Below are 18,656 nucleotides of genomic sequence, written 5' to 3'. Positions count from 1 at the left end.
ACACACACACACACACACACACACACACACACACACACACACACACACACACACACACACCAGGGAGGGATGATGAACTCTCAGGATGTTCAGGCTTGGTGTTGGGATTCTCCCTGATGCCTGGAGCTGAATCTGCTGGTTTTCTCTTCCCGCCCCGCCCCACTGTGGACGAGGTCAGCAGCGGAGAGGTTTCGGCCGTAGGGTAGATCGTTTCTACCCCGTTAATGCTCAGAGTTGGGACCTGCACAAATAACCACACACTCTATCCCAGGCACAAATCATCCATTGTTTACGTTCGGGAATTTTGAGCATCCACACAACGCTGGGGGGCAAAAAGACTACTCTTTAAGAACCGTTAACTAAATGAAACCTGGAGATGTAGTTGTTATTAATTCAGTGCAGTGTGCCACAGCAAAGGGAAAAATAACGCAGAAAAACCACTAAAGACTAACCACTCATATTCTTCTTTTTCTCACTCTTTGTTTCAGCTACGCTATACACAGACCTGTTGCCATAGCAAAACACCAAAAAACAGGCAAACATTTCCCACACAAAGAACAGAATATTCACTCCATTTCAGTGTTAATATTTTAGGCGTGATGTTTATTTTTGAGATTATCATTAAGTGATGGTCTGAACACAGTTGTGATTGATTAGCTAATTTAAAAGCCTGCTCTACTGATGATCTGTCTGACTTGATGTTTAGGTCGCCTTGTTTTTATTTTGTAACTGAATTGAAACGCACCGAATTCCACAGCACGTCTACATATTGAGGTTTTCATAGTCAAGCAAGCATAACTGAACTACTTTGCTCTCTCTCACTAATTTTTTCATAACTTTTTCTTGACTTTATCTACTTGTTGTATTGTTGACAATTAGCAGCAAAGAACGGTGTCTCTTTTTCTTTTATATATCATAAATACTTTTAAGATTTATGTTGAGATTTTAACAGCTAAAACCAATGGCAGTCATCGTCAGCCAGCAGTTTTTTGCTCTCCAGCACTACAACGTGTCTTTATTCTGGATTGATGCTTCCAGATATTGTTTTGATGAGAAGTTCTGAAGTTTTATTCCTGTCTTGTTTAATTTGCTGAAGCTAAGGGTGACACCTGTGAGTGTCGGCGCCCTCTGATCCCGAGGAAACACTCCTCTGAAGTGGACTGGGTGACATGCTAATCGCGGGAATGGGCATCCGCTCAGGTTGAGTTATCTGCGCCAGACAGAAGGGGGCGAGGATGGAGGGGAATATCGCTAAGCTCCATTTGAAATTAGGATTATCCCCGTTGGATTCCCCTTCGCTGTCTCTCTGCCGTTCCTGGGAGGTTTCAGAGCTTCAACGCTGCCTGGAGGAGATAATTGCCGAAGTGCTACTGGTGTGAAGTGGGAGCTGCTAACCAGAGGAAGACCCCCACTCTGTGCCCACCTTTTGCCCCAGCCCCCATCTATTCATGTCCATTAAACCCCGTGTGATCAGACTGAGCAGTTCTCCTGCATTTGAGCTAAAAACCTGTCACAGAGATGTCTTCACAGCTCAGTACAGCAGACCTGAAGCTTAGCAGTGTAAATAACAGATTTACCCAGTGAATGTGTGCTTCTACTGGATCTCCTGATGTTTATTCTACAAGACGTGTAGCTCAGTTGAACTGTTTAAGGTAGCATTAATACAATAGATACAGTTCTAAATGTTCAACAATGTTGGTTTCACTAGAGCAAGATAAAATATTGAAAATATTTCAAAGGTTTCACCAGGGAATCTGATCGAAAAACTACTACAGTTTATTGTTTTTTCATATTTTAAGATGCTACGCATTTCATTTTTACTCTTCGGACAAACATTTCCAAGTTCCAAGTTGAACAAACAGAAAGACCGTCAGTACTTGAAATTAGGGGAGTTCCAAACCAACCTCAACCTGGATGCCCAGTATGGCTTCCCCAGGTTTGAAAAGAAAGACTAGGAGCAGAGACAAATTTTAAGACGGACACTCGGTCTCAATTTTTCTCAACTACGTTAGTACAAAATGAACAGATTCCCACATTTTTTCACTGTCATTCATAATTTTAAGTTCATTGCATATTGTCTTCAAATATAGTCAAAAACACTGGGTTGAAGTGAATGCTAACTCCTACCCACAGGTGGCAGTATTTCTTACTTCTACTACACTGCTGATATTGCACAAGAAATAATCACAAAACAAATCAGAAAAACAATTGTGAAATCCTGGAGGACGACTGCTATACATCAATTGTTAGGGAGAACATTTATTTATTGCTTGTATAAATAAAATGGAAACAATTTGGCATTAGCTTGGATTGCTAATAGCTAGATTCTCACTTAGCTTAGCAGTCCAGCTCAGTTGTGACCAGTTGACGTATTTTTCGAACCCATTAGCTTCCTAGCTTGTTAGAAAGCTAAGAAGTTAATGTACTAATTTACAGTTTGAGTGTTAACAGAACAGATGCTAACATTACAGATATTAGTGGCTAACAGTTAGCCAGTGGCAGTATTGTCTGTGCTAATAAAACGTTAATATCTTCTTTCTGCCAGATTAACCTTTGGGCTAACGTAAACAGATGTCTTTGGCTAGACCAACAGGAAGTCCTTGTTAGCCAACTCTGTCAACAGACCAACGTAAGAACAGAACATTTCATACTTCATTCTCAGAGTGCTTAGCATAGATAAGTCAGTATGTCGAGCTTAAAGCACACCTTTATACCCAGGGTCCATAAGCTCAAGGTAAAGTGATACAGGGACCAACATTGTAGAAATCCCTTAAATATTTCAAATAGTTTGTTTAGGCACCCCACAAATCCGGCCACACGAGACATATTGTTCATGATGTGGGAAAACAGAGGATTTCTTCCTGAAACAATCCCTCTCTGTCAGTTTTCCAGTCAGGCCTTGTATTGACGGCTTCGCCACGCTGCAGGTTTCCTCTGGAATCCTCCAGGCGTGGCGCGGGGCCGGGTACCTCCCTGTCTCCTGCTCGCCTTTTGATGCCACTCCAAAGTGCGACCCCAGTCCATCGGGGGCAGGATGTAGGGGTTTCCTGAGTCTCGTAAAGGCACGCAGCAAGTCTGGGGAGGGGGGCCGGAGGGAGAGGGCCGGCCATTTAAGATTACGCCCTGCTGGAAACGCCTGTCTAAACAACACGTGAAAATAAACGAGTCGGCTTTGGGGAAACACTTGGCTTCATTTTTCCTCTGGGTTTGGTGCGGCCGCGCTCGCTCTGACAGAGCCTGTTAGCTGAGTGAATGATTGGGGGCTGATTGCAGCGTTTGATGAGGGAACGCATGCAGAACGACTAGAGGCACCGTTTTTACCTCATTGCCTCTTATTTTGTGATACATCAGCACAAAGTAGTGCATAGCTGGAAAGTGGAAGGAAATCGACAGTTTTCAATTTTTCTTTTGAATTCAAAAATACCGTCTTGATCCCAAAGGGAAATTAAATGTTGTTCTTACTGATATTATTCCAGGTTCTTCAAAGAGTTGTAGTAGAGGCTAATGGCTGTAGGCAGGGAGGATCTTCTGTAGCAGTCTGTATTACAACGAATTTGAAGAAGCTTCTGACTAAGGATATAGTTTTTATCTGTTTCCTTACAAATCCCTTTATTTTTATTTATTTACAAATAATCTAATTTTTATATTCTTAATATAATGAATTTTGCTGCCCACAAATAGTTTAAGTTTGCAAGTTTTGGCGCCAGTGGCAAAAAGTCTGGACACCACTGGTCTGTGCTTTTAGAACCATTTTACTGGCCAAGTCCTTTATGGTTTGTCACAAACAGTGACTGATATTCTTCTGTGGAAAATAGCCCAAGTTCTACTGGATTCAATTGGATAGGTCTACTTTTCCAGCATACTTTAGGTTTCGGATTGAAGCCAGACCATTAACTTAATAAGACCAAATTACAGACAATTTGGCTCCAGAGTAAAATTTTACTCTTTATCGAAGTAAAATGGGCGGACCACAAATGCATGTTACACTTAGTTTTCTTTGCGTTGATCTATTTCTTCCCAAATACTTTGGAGTTTGTGGTTGTAAGATGACAGAATTAATACTTTTGAACAAATATTGTTTTGATAGCGCAGGGCCACATTAAAACCTTAAAGAACTTGAGAAATCTTGGAGAAAATAAAATTAGGACAGCTGAACTTTGTTACTGGAGACGGACATCAGAACATTTGTTCTTCTATGGGTCAGTTTAATGAGAAATCTTCTGCATAAGTGATTAAATGATGTTTTCCACGTCCCAGTTGATGACCACACAAGAAGAGCTACTGATTAATGTTGCTTTAATGAGTTGGCAGACCCAAGGTATGATATGTTATCTGACAGTGATTTATGAGTGTTTAAGACGCAGCTTCAGAGCGGAAATCTTTTGTGCTTCCAGCAGATAAAGAAGTGTTTTGAGGGTCTGAAAGACGTGGAGGAAGGCTCGGGCCTCATCCGGCGCTCTGGGCTGGGCTCTGACAGCTGTTTGTTAGAGCGGGTGACAGCGTGGAGGTTTGGGGTCTCAGGTGTTGTCTCTGCAGATTGGCCTTATCAGACCAGGCAGGGGCCGGAGCCAAGACGGGGTCCCCCGGCTGGGTGACAAACACTGACAGCCGGGCCCAAATCACACCTCAACACCGGGCCTTTCCACCTCTGTCTATTGGTTTTCCCTATGAAAGACTGTGTGGGTGTGGGGGGATGATAGATGAGCCACTCATGGCTTAGCATATTCCTGGGTGCGTGTATTATTGGTATTATTTTCTACAGCGCCGGAGGCTCTCTGAGGGAGAGGTGCTACCCTCTAATGTAGACGCTCTCCATGATAATTGAATTGATAGAGTCCTGTGGGACACAATGCGCCGACATTTTACTGAATAAACCACTGTTTAGACTCAAATCCATTTCAATAGAAAGTCGCTTTTCCGCTTTTTATTGTATTTCAAATGAAATGTGATTGGAGAGTGTGAAACTGAGCTTCAAATCCCTTTGTGCAGCATGGTATGGAAGCCCTGAGCTGCAAAACACAAAGTAGAAAATAAAAATAAAAAAATAAAACTTTGCATTGATTCCATTCAATTAAAATACTACATTTAACATCCATAATTTTTTATGGTTTGCCCAGTTTCTTTTCAAAAGAAATCAAGTTTTATACTTTTTATTATATTTCAGAGTGAAATTGTTTGTTTTAGTACGGAAGCTCAAAGCTGCCAAACACTAAAAAATAAGAAATTAGTACAGAAACTCAAAATGCACCATCATTTGAAAAGTAGACAAATATTTTGTACAACAGATCTCATAATAACTGGTTCTGTTTTGTATGTTGCTAAACTACTATTTTGTTGACGATTGTTTTTGTCCTGTGGGGAAAAATAGGGTTGAAAAGCAACCCATGTGAAACTGGCACAAAGCCAGTTTCACATGAGATTGAATATCAACACCTTCCTAAAATAATGGTGCAAGTCATTTTTTTGCTAGAAGATAATTTAGGCAAATAAAAATTACTTTTGGCAAAACATGACAGGCCATTATTTTAGGAAGACATTGATATGTGGAAAACCTCCTCATGGCCACTCTTTAGAAATGCCAGCGAAATGGTTAAGAAACCCTGGATATTTTGATTGCATGTTTAGCATAGCAAACGAGCTACATTGGCTGGTTTCAGCCAAGGACAACTTCTCCTTATGTTACAGTTTCTGAATGTAGCCCAATCACACGCACATGCGCACACACACAGACACAGAGTGAGTGTTGTATTTATGTTTTATTTATGAATGAGGGACCTGCACGCTGCGCTGTGTCCCTGATGTTTGCTTTAGTGGCGAGCCCCTGATCTGCTCCCGGCCCTTTGATTAGGCAAAGAGCTCCGGCAGAAGGAGAAAGGGGGGAGGTTTCAGTGTAATGAAGGGATTATTGAACCCCCCCTCCCACAAACTGCGTCCCAAACCCATGTACAGTTACAGATGGACGTCCTCTGCCAGCAGAGACGGAGTCAAGGCTGAGCGCTACATGTACAACCACTTAATATGATAAAGCTGGCCTTTTACAAGAGATGGCATGGTAGGGACAAGCAGACGAGGCTTTAATTAATTTAAAGTCCTTGGTGGATCGTGCAGGGGTATCATGGGGCTTTGAGTCTTTTAGTGATTCAGCTTGGTTAAAAGTCATTATTGTCTAATGTTGACTGAATTAAGGCAAGGTTCACTCCTGGAGGAATTCAGACGAGACTTCTTTCTACCCGTCTGATCTCACAACAGCTCCACAGATTCATGGAGATAAACTCTGGAGAAAAAACAAAAGCTTGGATCAGTATTTTTCTTTTCAGAATAAGTAGTTAATTTAGACTGATGGGTCTCTGGACATGTGTTTGGGATGACTGTCCTGCTAAAAGACCGAAATGTGTAAAAGTTGGGTTAGTTGAAAATAGTACCCTGTCTTTAGGATTTTGACCTCTTTAGCAAAGCAACTGCACCACTGAGAGGGAAACTGAGGTCCCAGGTTCAAATCCCGGATGAGCCCCCAATTATTGTGACCTGACTCAAAAAGGCGGTGCCCAATCTACTAATATATTCAAGTCGTTGAGGCTAATTAGCTCAAGTGTTCTCTTGTCTGGCTGTAAAAGCTTTTCCTGGAACATATTTGGCGAATTTCAAACTGCCTTTTTGGAGCAGATGGTTCCTGCTAACCTCCAACTTCTCAGTGCATATTGACATTAAGCTAGCATAACTGTGGATTATGACTATGGTGGTCTAGCATTTTCCAGTAGGAGAGAGGATTGATTTGTGGATGCTTCCTAAACATCTTCAGTTTCCTTCCTCAGGAGTTGACAGTTTAGGTCATTGGTTGGGTTTTACTACTCTATCACAATCCGGACCACACACTGAAACTTGTTTTGGAGTAGATAAATCAGGCTAATGTCAGGTTTACGCTAAACCTCAACCTCAGCTCCATTGAACATGAAAGCCTCTTTGGTGCAAAGAAACCAACCAGACCCACACTGACTGCTTCAAAACTTGTTCTTCCCTTTGGACACTGATGCTGTCGATTCAACAGCTCGGCTGCTAGTTTCTTCTCTCATCTCGGTGGTTCCAGGGGAAAGTTTTTGAGAGTCTTTGGTTGGTTGAGTGAGAGGTTGTGTTCTCAACTGTCACTCCGGTTGAATTTTCATGCAATAAAAGAAGCTGATGTTGGCTAGCACACCAGAAGCGGCTCCAAACCCTAAGGTCTTGCATCATGCTTCATCTGGCCCTGCCTGCATGGATACGTTTCTGTGTCAGGCAGAAAATGAAGCTGGTTTCCACGGTGACAGAGGTCACGTTTAATCCTGAAATCCCAGCTCGTTTCAGATATATGGCTCAGCATTCCAGTCCATTTTAAAGATTTCTCTCTCTCTCTCTCTCTCTCTCTCTCTCTCTCTCTCTCTCTCTCTCTCTGTGTCTCTCGTTCCATTTGCTTTTCCTACCAAATGTATGGCATTGTTTAAAGGGACAAAGTGAGGTTTTATCACAGGACTGCATTGCCCTCTGCAGGGAAAACATGGCACTACATCTGGCCGTCTTGATGTCAGCCAGTTAAAAAGAGGATTATCTTCCTCAGTGGTTGGATTAAGTAAATAAATGTTCCCACGGGGAGTTTCCAGGCTTGATTTTAGCTGATTCTCTCCTCGTGGCCACTCTGCTTCTCACAGAATGTGCTTTCAATTAGCAACAGCAGCAGCAACAAACCAGTTCAACAAGAAAAACTGGCTTCATAAAGATACAGTAATGTTTGACTTAATGAGTTTTGGCCTTGTAAAGTAGCTGAAGTCATACATATTTACCACAAAAGGCAGCGGCAGGGTTTTACTGCAGATGCTGACTGTTAATCGTGAGGTTGTTGGCGAGCGACAGGTCGGTGGTTTTTGCCTCGGGCGCTCGAGAATGAAGCTTCTGTGCAGAACAATACTAATGAAAGCATACTTAGCATTTTTACCTCCTATTAAACCCATTTTCCATACCAGAACATGTTTGCACTTTATTACCAACACAAATAAAGCAAGTTTCTGGGTTGAAACAAAAAGAGGAGAGTCGCTGGTTTCTGCTGCTGGCAGGGGGAGGGAAGACTTTCTGCTTCGGTTTGACTGAATTTATGGCGGCCATTACCCCCCTTCATTCCCCATTAGGCTCCCCCGACAGGAGGAATCCCACTGTTGTGTAAAAACTCAGCCGCTCGTTGTAGCCATGAATTTATGAGCAGAGCGAGAAGCAGGAGAGCTTTTAAAGGTGACGCGGGTTTAATATCCTCTCCCTGACTGCTGACAGCTGCTGCTTCTGACAAAAACACACAGAATGAAAGATTGGCCGGTTAGCACCATCTACAACTCACAGCAATCCTTGAATATTTGTTTCATAGCAGCTGAACAGTTAAAAAACTTTGACTCTCATAGTTCAGCTGCTGTGCTTATTTCAGCCACTAGGTGTCCTCATAATTCTGTTCCTATAGGTGATTCTGCTATAACCAGAGAGCAGGCTCTCTATTCGTCAGGATTATGGTCGCCCTCTAAGCAGCTCTAGCTAAACTCTCTGGGCTTTTGACTGGTTTAGTGACTTTACGAGGATTTATTTAAGATGATATTCCTGGCAGAACTTCTCCAGATAGTCAATAAATGTCCAGTTATGAAACAGGCAGCCAGCTTGCAGCAGATGAGGCCAGAGAGCCTGAAAAACATTTCTCTCTCATTTGCTCCGTCAGCTAGAATTACCTCCACCAAGATCGTGGAAAAGAGTCCAGGATTGGTCGCCAGCGGGTTTCTTTTCCCAGATCCTGTGGATAAACTCATAAATGGGGTGGAAATGAAATAAAACCCCCCCCCTCAAAACTGGACTTTTATGGGCTTTAATTTAGCACCTTGCTCAATCTGTTTGCTTATTTTACATTCCATCAGTAATCGGGTTTGTATTTCTTCATAAACAGGATTCGTTGTTAGGCCTGTCTTGACACTTTTTTTTTCCTAAGTGATAAATTGTCTCTGAAGTTATTGTGATAAACGGTAATTGTTGTTTGTACACCATTTTCCTGTATCATAATGGTAATGCATTCTGAAAGATCACTAAACTGTAAATTTAACACTGGAACTGGAAGACATTTGAAATATCCAAAATAAATAAACAGAGAAACAAATTAAATGGATTATGAAGTTTCTGTAAACAAAATTGTCCTACTTGACGGGGGCAACTGTGGCTCTGTGGGTAGAGTATCATCTTGTGATCAGAAGGTTGTAGATTCTATTCCATCTTCCTCCTGGCACATGTTGATGTGCCCCTGAGGAAGACACTCGACCCCAAACTGCCTACCGATCTGCACATCAATGTATAAAAGGGTGAATGTGACTCTAGTATGAAGCTCTTTGAGTGGTCAAAATGATTGGAAAAGTGCTATATAAGTTCAATCCATTTACCATTTGATCGCCATCCTGTCTGTGCACAGCGAGAAAAGCTGATCCACGAGCTAGAGGAAGAGCGCCGCCTGCGACTGGAAAGCGAGAAGCGCCTGCGGGAAGTGACGGAGGAGTCGGAGCTGGGCCGGGCGCAGATGGTCTCGCTGCAGCAGCAGTTCTCCAGGTACGATCCAACGGGGACCTTCTATACTTCCTCTCCACTCCTTCTGACTCTAAACTAGAAATAATCAAAGTTCATCAGCTAGCCTCTCAGCGACGGTTTATTTAATTTAGACTCCAAAGGACAACAACACTCTAAAAGCTAATATTAAAAACAGTTGTTTTTTTGGATTTTCCTTTCATTTCTTTCGATTTGACCATTTTCTGCCTCTCAACTGAACTCATAAGCTTATTATTTACTCTTTCTCCATGTTCCTGCATAAATATGACCTAAAAATGAAAAATATGGATCTGATTCAAAACCCAAATTTTTTTTTAGTGCGCTAAAGAAGACTGAATGAAACGTCACTTTTACCTGCTGACTGGACAAAAGTTTAATCTCTGCCTTAAACGTTTCCATTTATGCGAGTCAAAGCCTTGTTTCAAGCTGAAGCACGGTGGTGGTAGTGTCATGAAATGGGTGTCTCAGCACCTCAAAGGAACTTTTTATTAAATGGAGTTTTAGAGCAAATGAATTACCAGCATATAAGTGGATCTGAGTCTGATTAATGATCAGATTGTTCTGGAATAAATGAAAGCATGGTAGTGGCAGTATTATGGTTTGGTGTCTTTTATCTCTTCCTAGCAGCTTTAAAACATTCTTTTTCCTCAGAAATAGAGAAAACATTCAGTTTTTTATCTAAGAAATTACCCGTGAATATTCCTTCAATTCCACTTTTCCTGCTGCTGTAATATTCCTACCAGAGCCTGAAGAACTGGTCGGTTTTCCTCGGCCCCTTTAAAGCCAGGCGGAGCTCTTACCCTCCCCTTGACCTCCAATCTGTGGCCGTCCTCCGCTGAGGCGCTGCTGGAGTGTGACGGCGAATCAAGAGTCAGACTCCATAATTAGGAGATAGGCACGCACCACTGTACTTACGCAGGATTTCACATTGACTGCTTATCTTCTCATTAAGTCGGCTGGGAAAATCCAGTAAATTTTAATGGTCCCGGCGTTCTCTGCCAGGAGACGGATGAAATATTTAGGAGCCATTAGAAAAGACGCGTCATGTGTTTGATGGTTCTGTGTTGGGCTGGTTACTCCACAGCCTCTCGTTGCTGGTGTTTCCAGTTGATTCTCCAGGGAGCGGGCCCGTACACAGTGTGATCTTTTTATGAGCTGTTCCCAGCCGCTCCGGCAATTCATTCTCAGGTGTATAAATCATCACTGAGCTGCTGTCTCAACTTGTTTTTGTGTTTCTAACACAGCTCACTGCACCTGTCTGCAACCTCCACTTTGGCCTAGTTGATTTCTATCAGAGGAGACTCCCTGTCTGACCACGTGGACTTTCTGTGGTTTCCTGCCAAGAAAATACAATAAAAACAGAATCCCTCAACTCTAACAGTGAGAGGTCGAATTAGCAGATAAGCGATAGTGAACCGTCTCCCTGCTAGGGTCTTCCTCAGATCCTCAATGAGACAGTTAATCTAGATATGGTCACCCAGGAAAATATTTCTCATTGGACCTTGTGCCGTTTTACAGACCAGACATTTCATTATATGTCCTTAAACCCTGCGATCAGAGCGAAGGAGGGGAGTTTATAGAGGTATCTATAATGGAACTTAGACATGAAGTGTCCAGACAGGACAGTCTGTCTGGATCTTCTTTGCTTAAGCAGCGCTGAGTATTTACCTGATGGAGTACTTAGTGAAAATGGAGAGGTGGACCCTATGGCAATGGGTATTGACACCATAGAAGTTTCTTTGGTTGGCTCCATCACCACGAACCTTTGCCCCTGCCACTTTCTGGTCTGATGGCCCAGTTTCAATCCTTAAAGACACACATGACCACAATTTTCCATTGTGTTTAGGTCTTTAGTGATGTGTTGCCACCGGTCGTCCTCTAGGGTGGACTCAATCAGTGAACCAAGTCAACCAATCAGTCAACCAACCAACCAACCAACCAACCAACCAACCAACCAACCAACCAACCAACCAACCAACCAACCAACCAACCAACCAACCAACCAATCGTTTATTTGTATTGCACATTTCAGCAACAAGGCAGTTCAAAGTGCTTTACATTATAAAAACACAAAAATACAAAGTCATAATAACAACATACAGTCAACGATCAAGAAGCTATTCAGTTCATTTTATTTATATATCGCCAACAAGTGGTGAGCACCGCCGACTAAAAAGCTAGTTATGCTAACCTTAAAGCGCTAATCATAAACTATTTTCTGTTTTGTGGACCCGCAAAATGTTTGTTGTCAATTCCTAGCAACAAAACTGAGAACTTCCTTTGGAAACTCATCATGTTTTTAGACGAGTTTAATGCCTGAGTCTGCTTTTGAGTTGAAGGTTGCTGGATGTTCTTGGCCGTACATTTTGTGGCATTAAAATGGAACAAAAGCAGAAGAGCACATCAAATGAAAAGCTATTTTGTGTTGTACCAAACATTTCCCATTAAAGAAGATATAAATATGTCGTCTGCTTTGGCTCTTATTTGCCGAAAGCCCCTGGCCGCAGACTTGAGTATGTGGGTTGGACCCATAAAAAATAAAATCTTCTCTTCCAATGCCAAACAGCTCAGTCTGCTACTGTTTGGTGGTGACATACTGGGAATTTAACATGCAACTCATTTCACAATATTTTCTTGCTATAAGAAGCTATACACCTTTGCAGCTCTTAACTTCTTGCATAATTCCTGGTTTTGCCACGGCTATTATTACATTAAAACATTACAAGAAAGTCTTTTGTCAGAAAATACAGAGGAAGGAGGGATGACTCAAGACTTCTGCACAGCACTCTCCATACCAATATAAGTCAAACAACAGTTAATTGCATCCCTTTGACGTAATATATGTTCTGATCAATTCAGGGCGTGTTATTTGTTGTGCATTAGAGGGAATGGAAACGTCATTCCGTCAATGTGTCTTTAAAACATCCCCGCAAATCACGTCAGATGGACATCCAATCTCTTAAGCAGAGCGGGATCTGTTTGACCTCCGGGCAACAATTGATTTGCGTATTGCTAATTAATTGGTGGTAGTGCTTTGAATGATGAGGAATTAGGCCAGATGGTTGATGGTGAAAGCCCTTCAAATTGTTCCAGAGTTCCTACGCAGTCTTGAAAAGATCTCGAATGTCAAACTTAAGTATTTTTGGTATGGGTGAGTATTTTTTTTGTTTCCGTACTTTAATCTCTATTCCACCAAGTAGCTGAATTCCTTTAACAAAAAGTCAAGTTTAAGAGAATGTTGAGAATTCCCACAGATGACAATACCTTTCCTCTGTCACAGTTCAGACCAAATCATTTTCACTCTAACCACTTTGTCTTAGACATAGGTGTACACTCACTACATCAAATCCTTACACGCCCTCCCCCAACCAATTGGGCTCTTATCCTGTTGTGGGTCACATGCCCAGCCCCTCCTGACTTTGGTCAATCCCCCTAAGGCTTTCCCCACTGCTTGCAAGTCCATGCTGTTGTTAAACTCCAATGGATTAGAAGCAGACACAGCAGCCAGCTCGGGCCCACCCTAAACGCCCCACAACCCAGACATTCAAAAGCCAGAACAGGGCAGGGGAAACTGAAATATGGGGACAGAGCTACATCCTTCAGCGGATAATGACATTAGATGAATTTAAGAGAATTTAAAAGAAATAAATCAGCCGAGTGCATTTGGATGTCCTTTCTTGCTATGACGGTTAATTGCCTTAATTCATCTTCCTGGACTCACTTAAAGGATGACCAATGAGAATTCAAGCACAAGCAGGCCTATGGAGGTCTTGGTTCTGGCTTGAGGATGAGAGAGGCAGCTCTGAGGTAATGACAATTTTGACAGTCAAGAGAACTAATTGTTTTGGTCTTTCTTGATGCATTTGCTGTATCTTTCATACTTATCCTGGTAGAAACTCTATTTTTAAGCTTTTGCTACCTGTAGTAGGAATAAGGTACCTTCTAAAATGCTCCTAAAGATAAAAGTTTGATACTTTCTTTTGGGCATTAAATGTCTCTAAAGAAATAAAAACTATGCTAAATTTGGAGACGAGCACAGCGTTTAGCAGATGAGAACATTAAATGGCTTAAAGAGACTTGAATAAAACATTTTTTTGGTCTTTAGCATCTTCTGGAATGCTGAAACAGGATGGGCCACTAGGTATCCTGTTTCTGGCCTAATGATGAGATAAACAACTTCAAGACAATGACAATGGACAAATCTTTCACGTCATAATTGCAGTTTTCTAGGTGGAACGAAGTCCCTTCTAATGACCCTAAAACTGTCTTTAGGACCTTAAGGTAAGCAAAATGAAGAGTGAATAGGATCTCTCATGACTCTATGAGTTGCCTCAGGTTAGAGACATTGACAGCCACAACACATGCTTGTACATTGTCAAAACTGTAGCCTTTACAGGCGAACTGCTCAGCTTGACGTTGAATGATTACCATCTTGAAGGGGCCTCTTCTCGACAGGATATGGGAGACTTACGGGCAGACTAACAACAGGAGCAGACGATGACGGCTGCCTGCTGATTTATGCCCCCAGTTTTCCTTCTGTGCAATACTCGGTGTGTGTAGAACGCCGGCACAGATGATGTAAACAGACAGGAATTGCTTTTCAAGTCTGGACGTGTTGTTTGGACGGTCATGCTCAGGTTGATCCCTCCACGGTCCGCGGAGTGTAGTTCGGGAGGCGTGTACTGTACGCATTCATGTGCTTCTCTCATCATCATCTGGTCGGACTGCGGCGCTTTCAAACAGTGAGCTTTTTGCTGATGAATGCTGCTGGAGTCCAATCACCCAACCATCCAATCAAAGCCTGTCAAAGAGTTTTAATTTGGTGTGTTGGAAATCGCCTTGGCAGCTGCGAGGATTTAGCTTGTATAAATCAGACCCCTGTTCTAGACGGCACATCTGGGGTCATTAACAGGAAACAGGGAGGTCGGTCTTTTGAAGTCACTTCCTCATGGAAGCAGAGCTGCTAAATAGATCATAGGTGTCTGGGCTATTTTGGGAAAACCTCATGTTGGGCCATTTTAGCCCAGTTTTCACCTTGGTTTTGAGCCGGGAATTACATCTTATCAAACTTGAAAGCGCTTTAACATCAATGCCTAAGTTTTACTTTGAGAGCAATCATTCACTAGATTTGTGTGTTGAACCCTTTCTACCCTTACCCTAACCCTAACCCTAACCCACCCTAACCCTACCCTGTGCCACTAACACTTCCTCAAGCGCTCCAACTTCCGCCTTGGATTAAGCACACTGGACGTTATGTCTGCAAGGCTGCTATCAGCGGTCAGATTACAAGCTTCTGTGGAAGTAGGGCATCCAGCCGCATATCAGGGAAACTTGCCTGTTTCATCAAGCTTATATAATGAACTGGTGCTCACAGATTGTGACCTGAAGCGGAAAAAACATGTTACTGACCTAATGGTCATCATAGATTTGCTTTTCCTAACAGATGCTTAGGTTGGAACATATAGAGCAGCTCTTACTGAGCTCTACTGTATCAGCAGAGTAATATTCCACTGGCGTTGTTTGAAAGCTACAGAAAGTACAAATACTGAGAGTCTGTGTTTAGTAATTCAAAGGTCACTAACAATGAATGGAGTCCAGAAAATGTCCACCATATGGTCTCTCAAGATCTCCCAAGTTTCTTTTTGTCTCTATTTTTGTCTCATGATGCAATTTACCAAAGAAACATTGAAAGAGCTGTCCTTTGTTATGAAGAATAGCTTCATAACGAATGAAACTGTATGCTAGATTTATGTGTTTTCCAATCAATAATTATTATATTTTGCCTGAATTTTGCATTTACAGTTCTTCTAGTACAAGCAATTTATACTCGTATATTCATCCATTTTTAAGAATTTTACAGACTGATTGTTTCATACAAATGCTTTAGTTTCTGTTGGATTTTTAAATTAGTTTAGTATTAGAGCAAAAGTCTTTATCTAAATGTAGTTTTTACCTAAAAAAGAAAATATTTAGGTCTATATAATGTTGATGAAGATCTATCACAAAGTGGAATAAAAAAAACGAGATCAAATTATATACAAAAATAAAAATAATTGATCTAGAAATCTTGTAAAGTCGAAATTATTACTTTTCCAAGAAAAGAGGTTAAAAATGGCTAACTTAACAGTCAAGCTAATGTGGTGATACCATAATTAAACAAGGGGGCTTAGGGTCCTTTATAATAATTTGTTTTGTCTATTAGGCCAGCCTCTCTTTCCTGGACAATCATATTTCTATTATATTTCCAATAGCATAGCTTAAGCTAAGAAAGTAGGACTAGGCTAACAAACTGCTAGCATGGTAGTCAGGCTAAAGTGGTGCTATCAAGAGGGAAACCTGGGGCCCTAGACCTTGTTAGCATGTTCTAACGCACCCCTCCTGAACCAAGAGTCCAAAACTCATAAATGCATAACATATATTTCAGAATTAATTTAAGAAAGGAAGTAGGAAACATGCTAGTAAAGTGCTAGCTTAATGTTTGGGCTGCAGTGGTTCCACCAAGGGGAGGAAGTGGAGAGCATTGCCTTTCCTTTAAATTATCTAGTTTTTCGCTGGCCCTTTCAGGCCAGACAATATGCTATGTGTATATAAATACGTATGTGTATAGGAATGGAAGACATAAACCAACATACTACAAGCTGGACAGACAAGCTAGTTACCCCCAACAGCCTCTCTTAACCAGGCACATTTATATGCATATTATTCTTTATAAGCCTGAATTTAAGAAGGAAGATAAGCTTTGTGGAGCTGCTGTGTTTATACATTTAGGTGTTTTCTATTATTCAGAGCAAAGCAGTTTGAAAGTCCATCACTTACTCACTGCCTGTTTAGCCGGCCCCCTGAATGTTAGAATAGTGCAAATAAATAAATAGTGCAAATAAATGTGTTAAGTTTTGTTGTTCCTCTTTCTCATCCCAAAGATTATCAGAAACCCAAGTCTTGATGCCCCCTGGAATCAAGCTGGTATATTTTCATGAAACTGAGCTAACACTGGAAGGCCAACGCTCTTGTAAGGTTAGCATCATCTTACAAATGTTGTCAGAATTTGGATGGGAAGACAGCAAAGACTACTCACTCCTTTGACTCAAGTCATAGTGATGCATATTTTTGATCTGGATTTTGAATGTTGTTAGAAAGCTGTAGCCTTCATGGGCCTTTAGGTGATTTGATCAGACACAGTCATACTCGGTTTTATCAAGTTCCTTCTGCGATTCACAACCAATTATTTGGTTGAGATGTTGCAGGTTGACTGTTGGTGTTAATGCAAAGACCAAAATATAGAAAAGAAAATGCGTCACATCAAAGCTACCAGTATGTCTGAGTACCTTAATACCTCATGCTTGGGTCCAACCATAATCACCACCTCTGCTCCCTGTCTTGACCCTGCTTTGAAAACCGAGTGTTGGGCTCCTGCTGTCACCATGACTTAGGTTCCTCACTGGGAAGGCTGTATATCTTTCTCCCATGTGGGACGCACATGGCTGTTAGTCACTGATGGAAAACTTTACGGGATGCTTCTGAGGACCAAAATGTTTCCTTGCCTCTCTAATGGCTTCCTATAGCCAGAAGTTGAACTCTAACCACTGTAGGTCTCCCTTTGGGGAGACCTAGTTATTTTGAGAGAAATGTGACATAAAAAAGTGATTTAATTATGTTTATTTGAAGACTTTTCTGCATGGTATTGTTAAAAAAATATGGCTGTCAGAGCATGCTAGATGCTGCTACCTCCTGATCTGCATGTGTGACTTGTTGTGAAGGTCAGAGGTCTCCAGCGGGGGTCAGCGGTCACAAGGTCACGGACCTTTTGTAATGCTACTCTGCAGTAACACCCATGACTGATGTGCCTGACTTTTACAGCTCTGGAATGAAGCAAACCTTTCACCGAACGCCTCCAGTCCAGCCCCCGCTGTGTTCGTTGCTCTCATTGATTTAGGTCACGTCTGAGCAAGGGTCTCCAACATGTTTTGCTGCAAAAAAACAGCTCTAAGAGGATAAGAGTGGCTTAGCATTGGGTTAAGCTAGGCAATCAGCCGGTGGGCGTACATAAGCGATTTGCTGGAAGGGAGTCAGGATAGCAGAATGGAATATTTCTGTGCTGAAACGGACAGTTTGTTGAGTTGGGGTAAGAAGATTGCTGCGGTCATTGAAGCAGTCACGCGAGGTCCCCGGGCTGGCCTCGTTTTGGCTGCACAACTGGGGGATTGTTCTGCCTATTGCTTCCCCTGCTTAGCAGATTGCAATTGTTCACCTGTCAAACTGATTAGAAGGTTTTGTGGAACCTGAGCCTCTGACAGAGCCGGGGAAGTGAAGCAAATTCAGGTTTCCTTCAGGAATTTGTGGGCAAAAATTCAAGAAACAACTGCGTTCTTGGTCCTACATGAAAAATTCATGAGTGACTCCAGAATAAGATGCAGTACAGGGGTTGCCAAGCAATGATGGGAGCATGCTGTAAAGCTCAACTCAATATTTACATAAAACTAACTTGATGGAGATACAAAAAGATAGCTTGGGTGCTTCCAAACCAACCCTATGCAAAGAAGTACATGGTAATTTAACCACATTTTTTGGGTTTCTCTGTGAAATGCCATTAGCCCTACCAAGGCTGATGACTGTCAGACTTGTGGAAACAGGAAATCAATTAAACAGAACGTGTGTGACAACATGAAGTAGGCTACAATATCTCAAAAACAATTGAGAAGTGATTGATGCAAATGACTCACTGCCAATTGTGGCAAATGCTTGATGGCAGTTGTTGTAAAGTATGACATTACAAGCTATCGGGTTTGTGGAGCAACTGCTTAATCACCGGGTTTCTTTGATTGGCGTTTTTGCCTTAATAGAATCATAATTTGAAAACTTCACTTTGTGTTTGCTCAGAATAAATGTGAGAAAAGACACCTCTGCCTCTAAACGTTACACATTTGCAAAGACAAGCCCACAGAGACTGGCAATCTGTCAATGCTTTCATTGCACAGAAAGTGTGGATTTCCTCAAAGCGAAAGTCTCTTTAATCACTGGCACACACTCCTCTGCACGGACACACTCCAGCTGACAAAACAAGGGTGGAT

The 18,656-nt window shown here is 41.9% G+C and overlaps 1 protein-coding gene across 4 annotated transcripts in view; it reads left to right on the top strand.

The window, feature by feature from the left end:
* LOC103473550 (nck-associated protein 5-like) overlaps positions 1-18,656 on the top strand; it is a 133,350-nt gene that overhangs the window by 74,804 nt on the left and 39,890 nt on the right. For all 4 annotated transcript variants that reach the window (XM_008423870.2, XM_008423878.2, XM_008423886.2 and 1 more), the window contains one exon: positions 9,458-9,591. In XM_008423870.2, the coding sequence (XP_008422092.1) occupies positions 9,458-9,591 (134 nt within the window). The remainder of the gene's footprint in view (positions 1-9,457; positions 9,592-18,656) is intronic.

Source organism: Poecilia reticulata, linkage group LG2 (assembly GCF_000633615.1).
Source record: "Poecilia reticulata strain Guanapo linkage group LG2, Guppy_female_1.0+MT, whole genome shotgun sequence".
NCBI classification, from domain to species: domain Eukaryota; kingdom Metazoa; phylum Chordata; class Actinopteri; order Cyprinodontiformes; family Poeciliidae; genus Poecilia; species Poecilia reticulata.
Note: the sequence above shows the minus strand (reverse complement) of the source record. Positions and strands in the feature narration are given on the sequence as shown.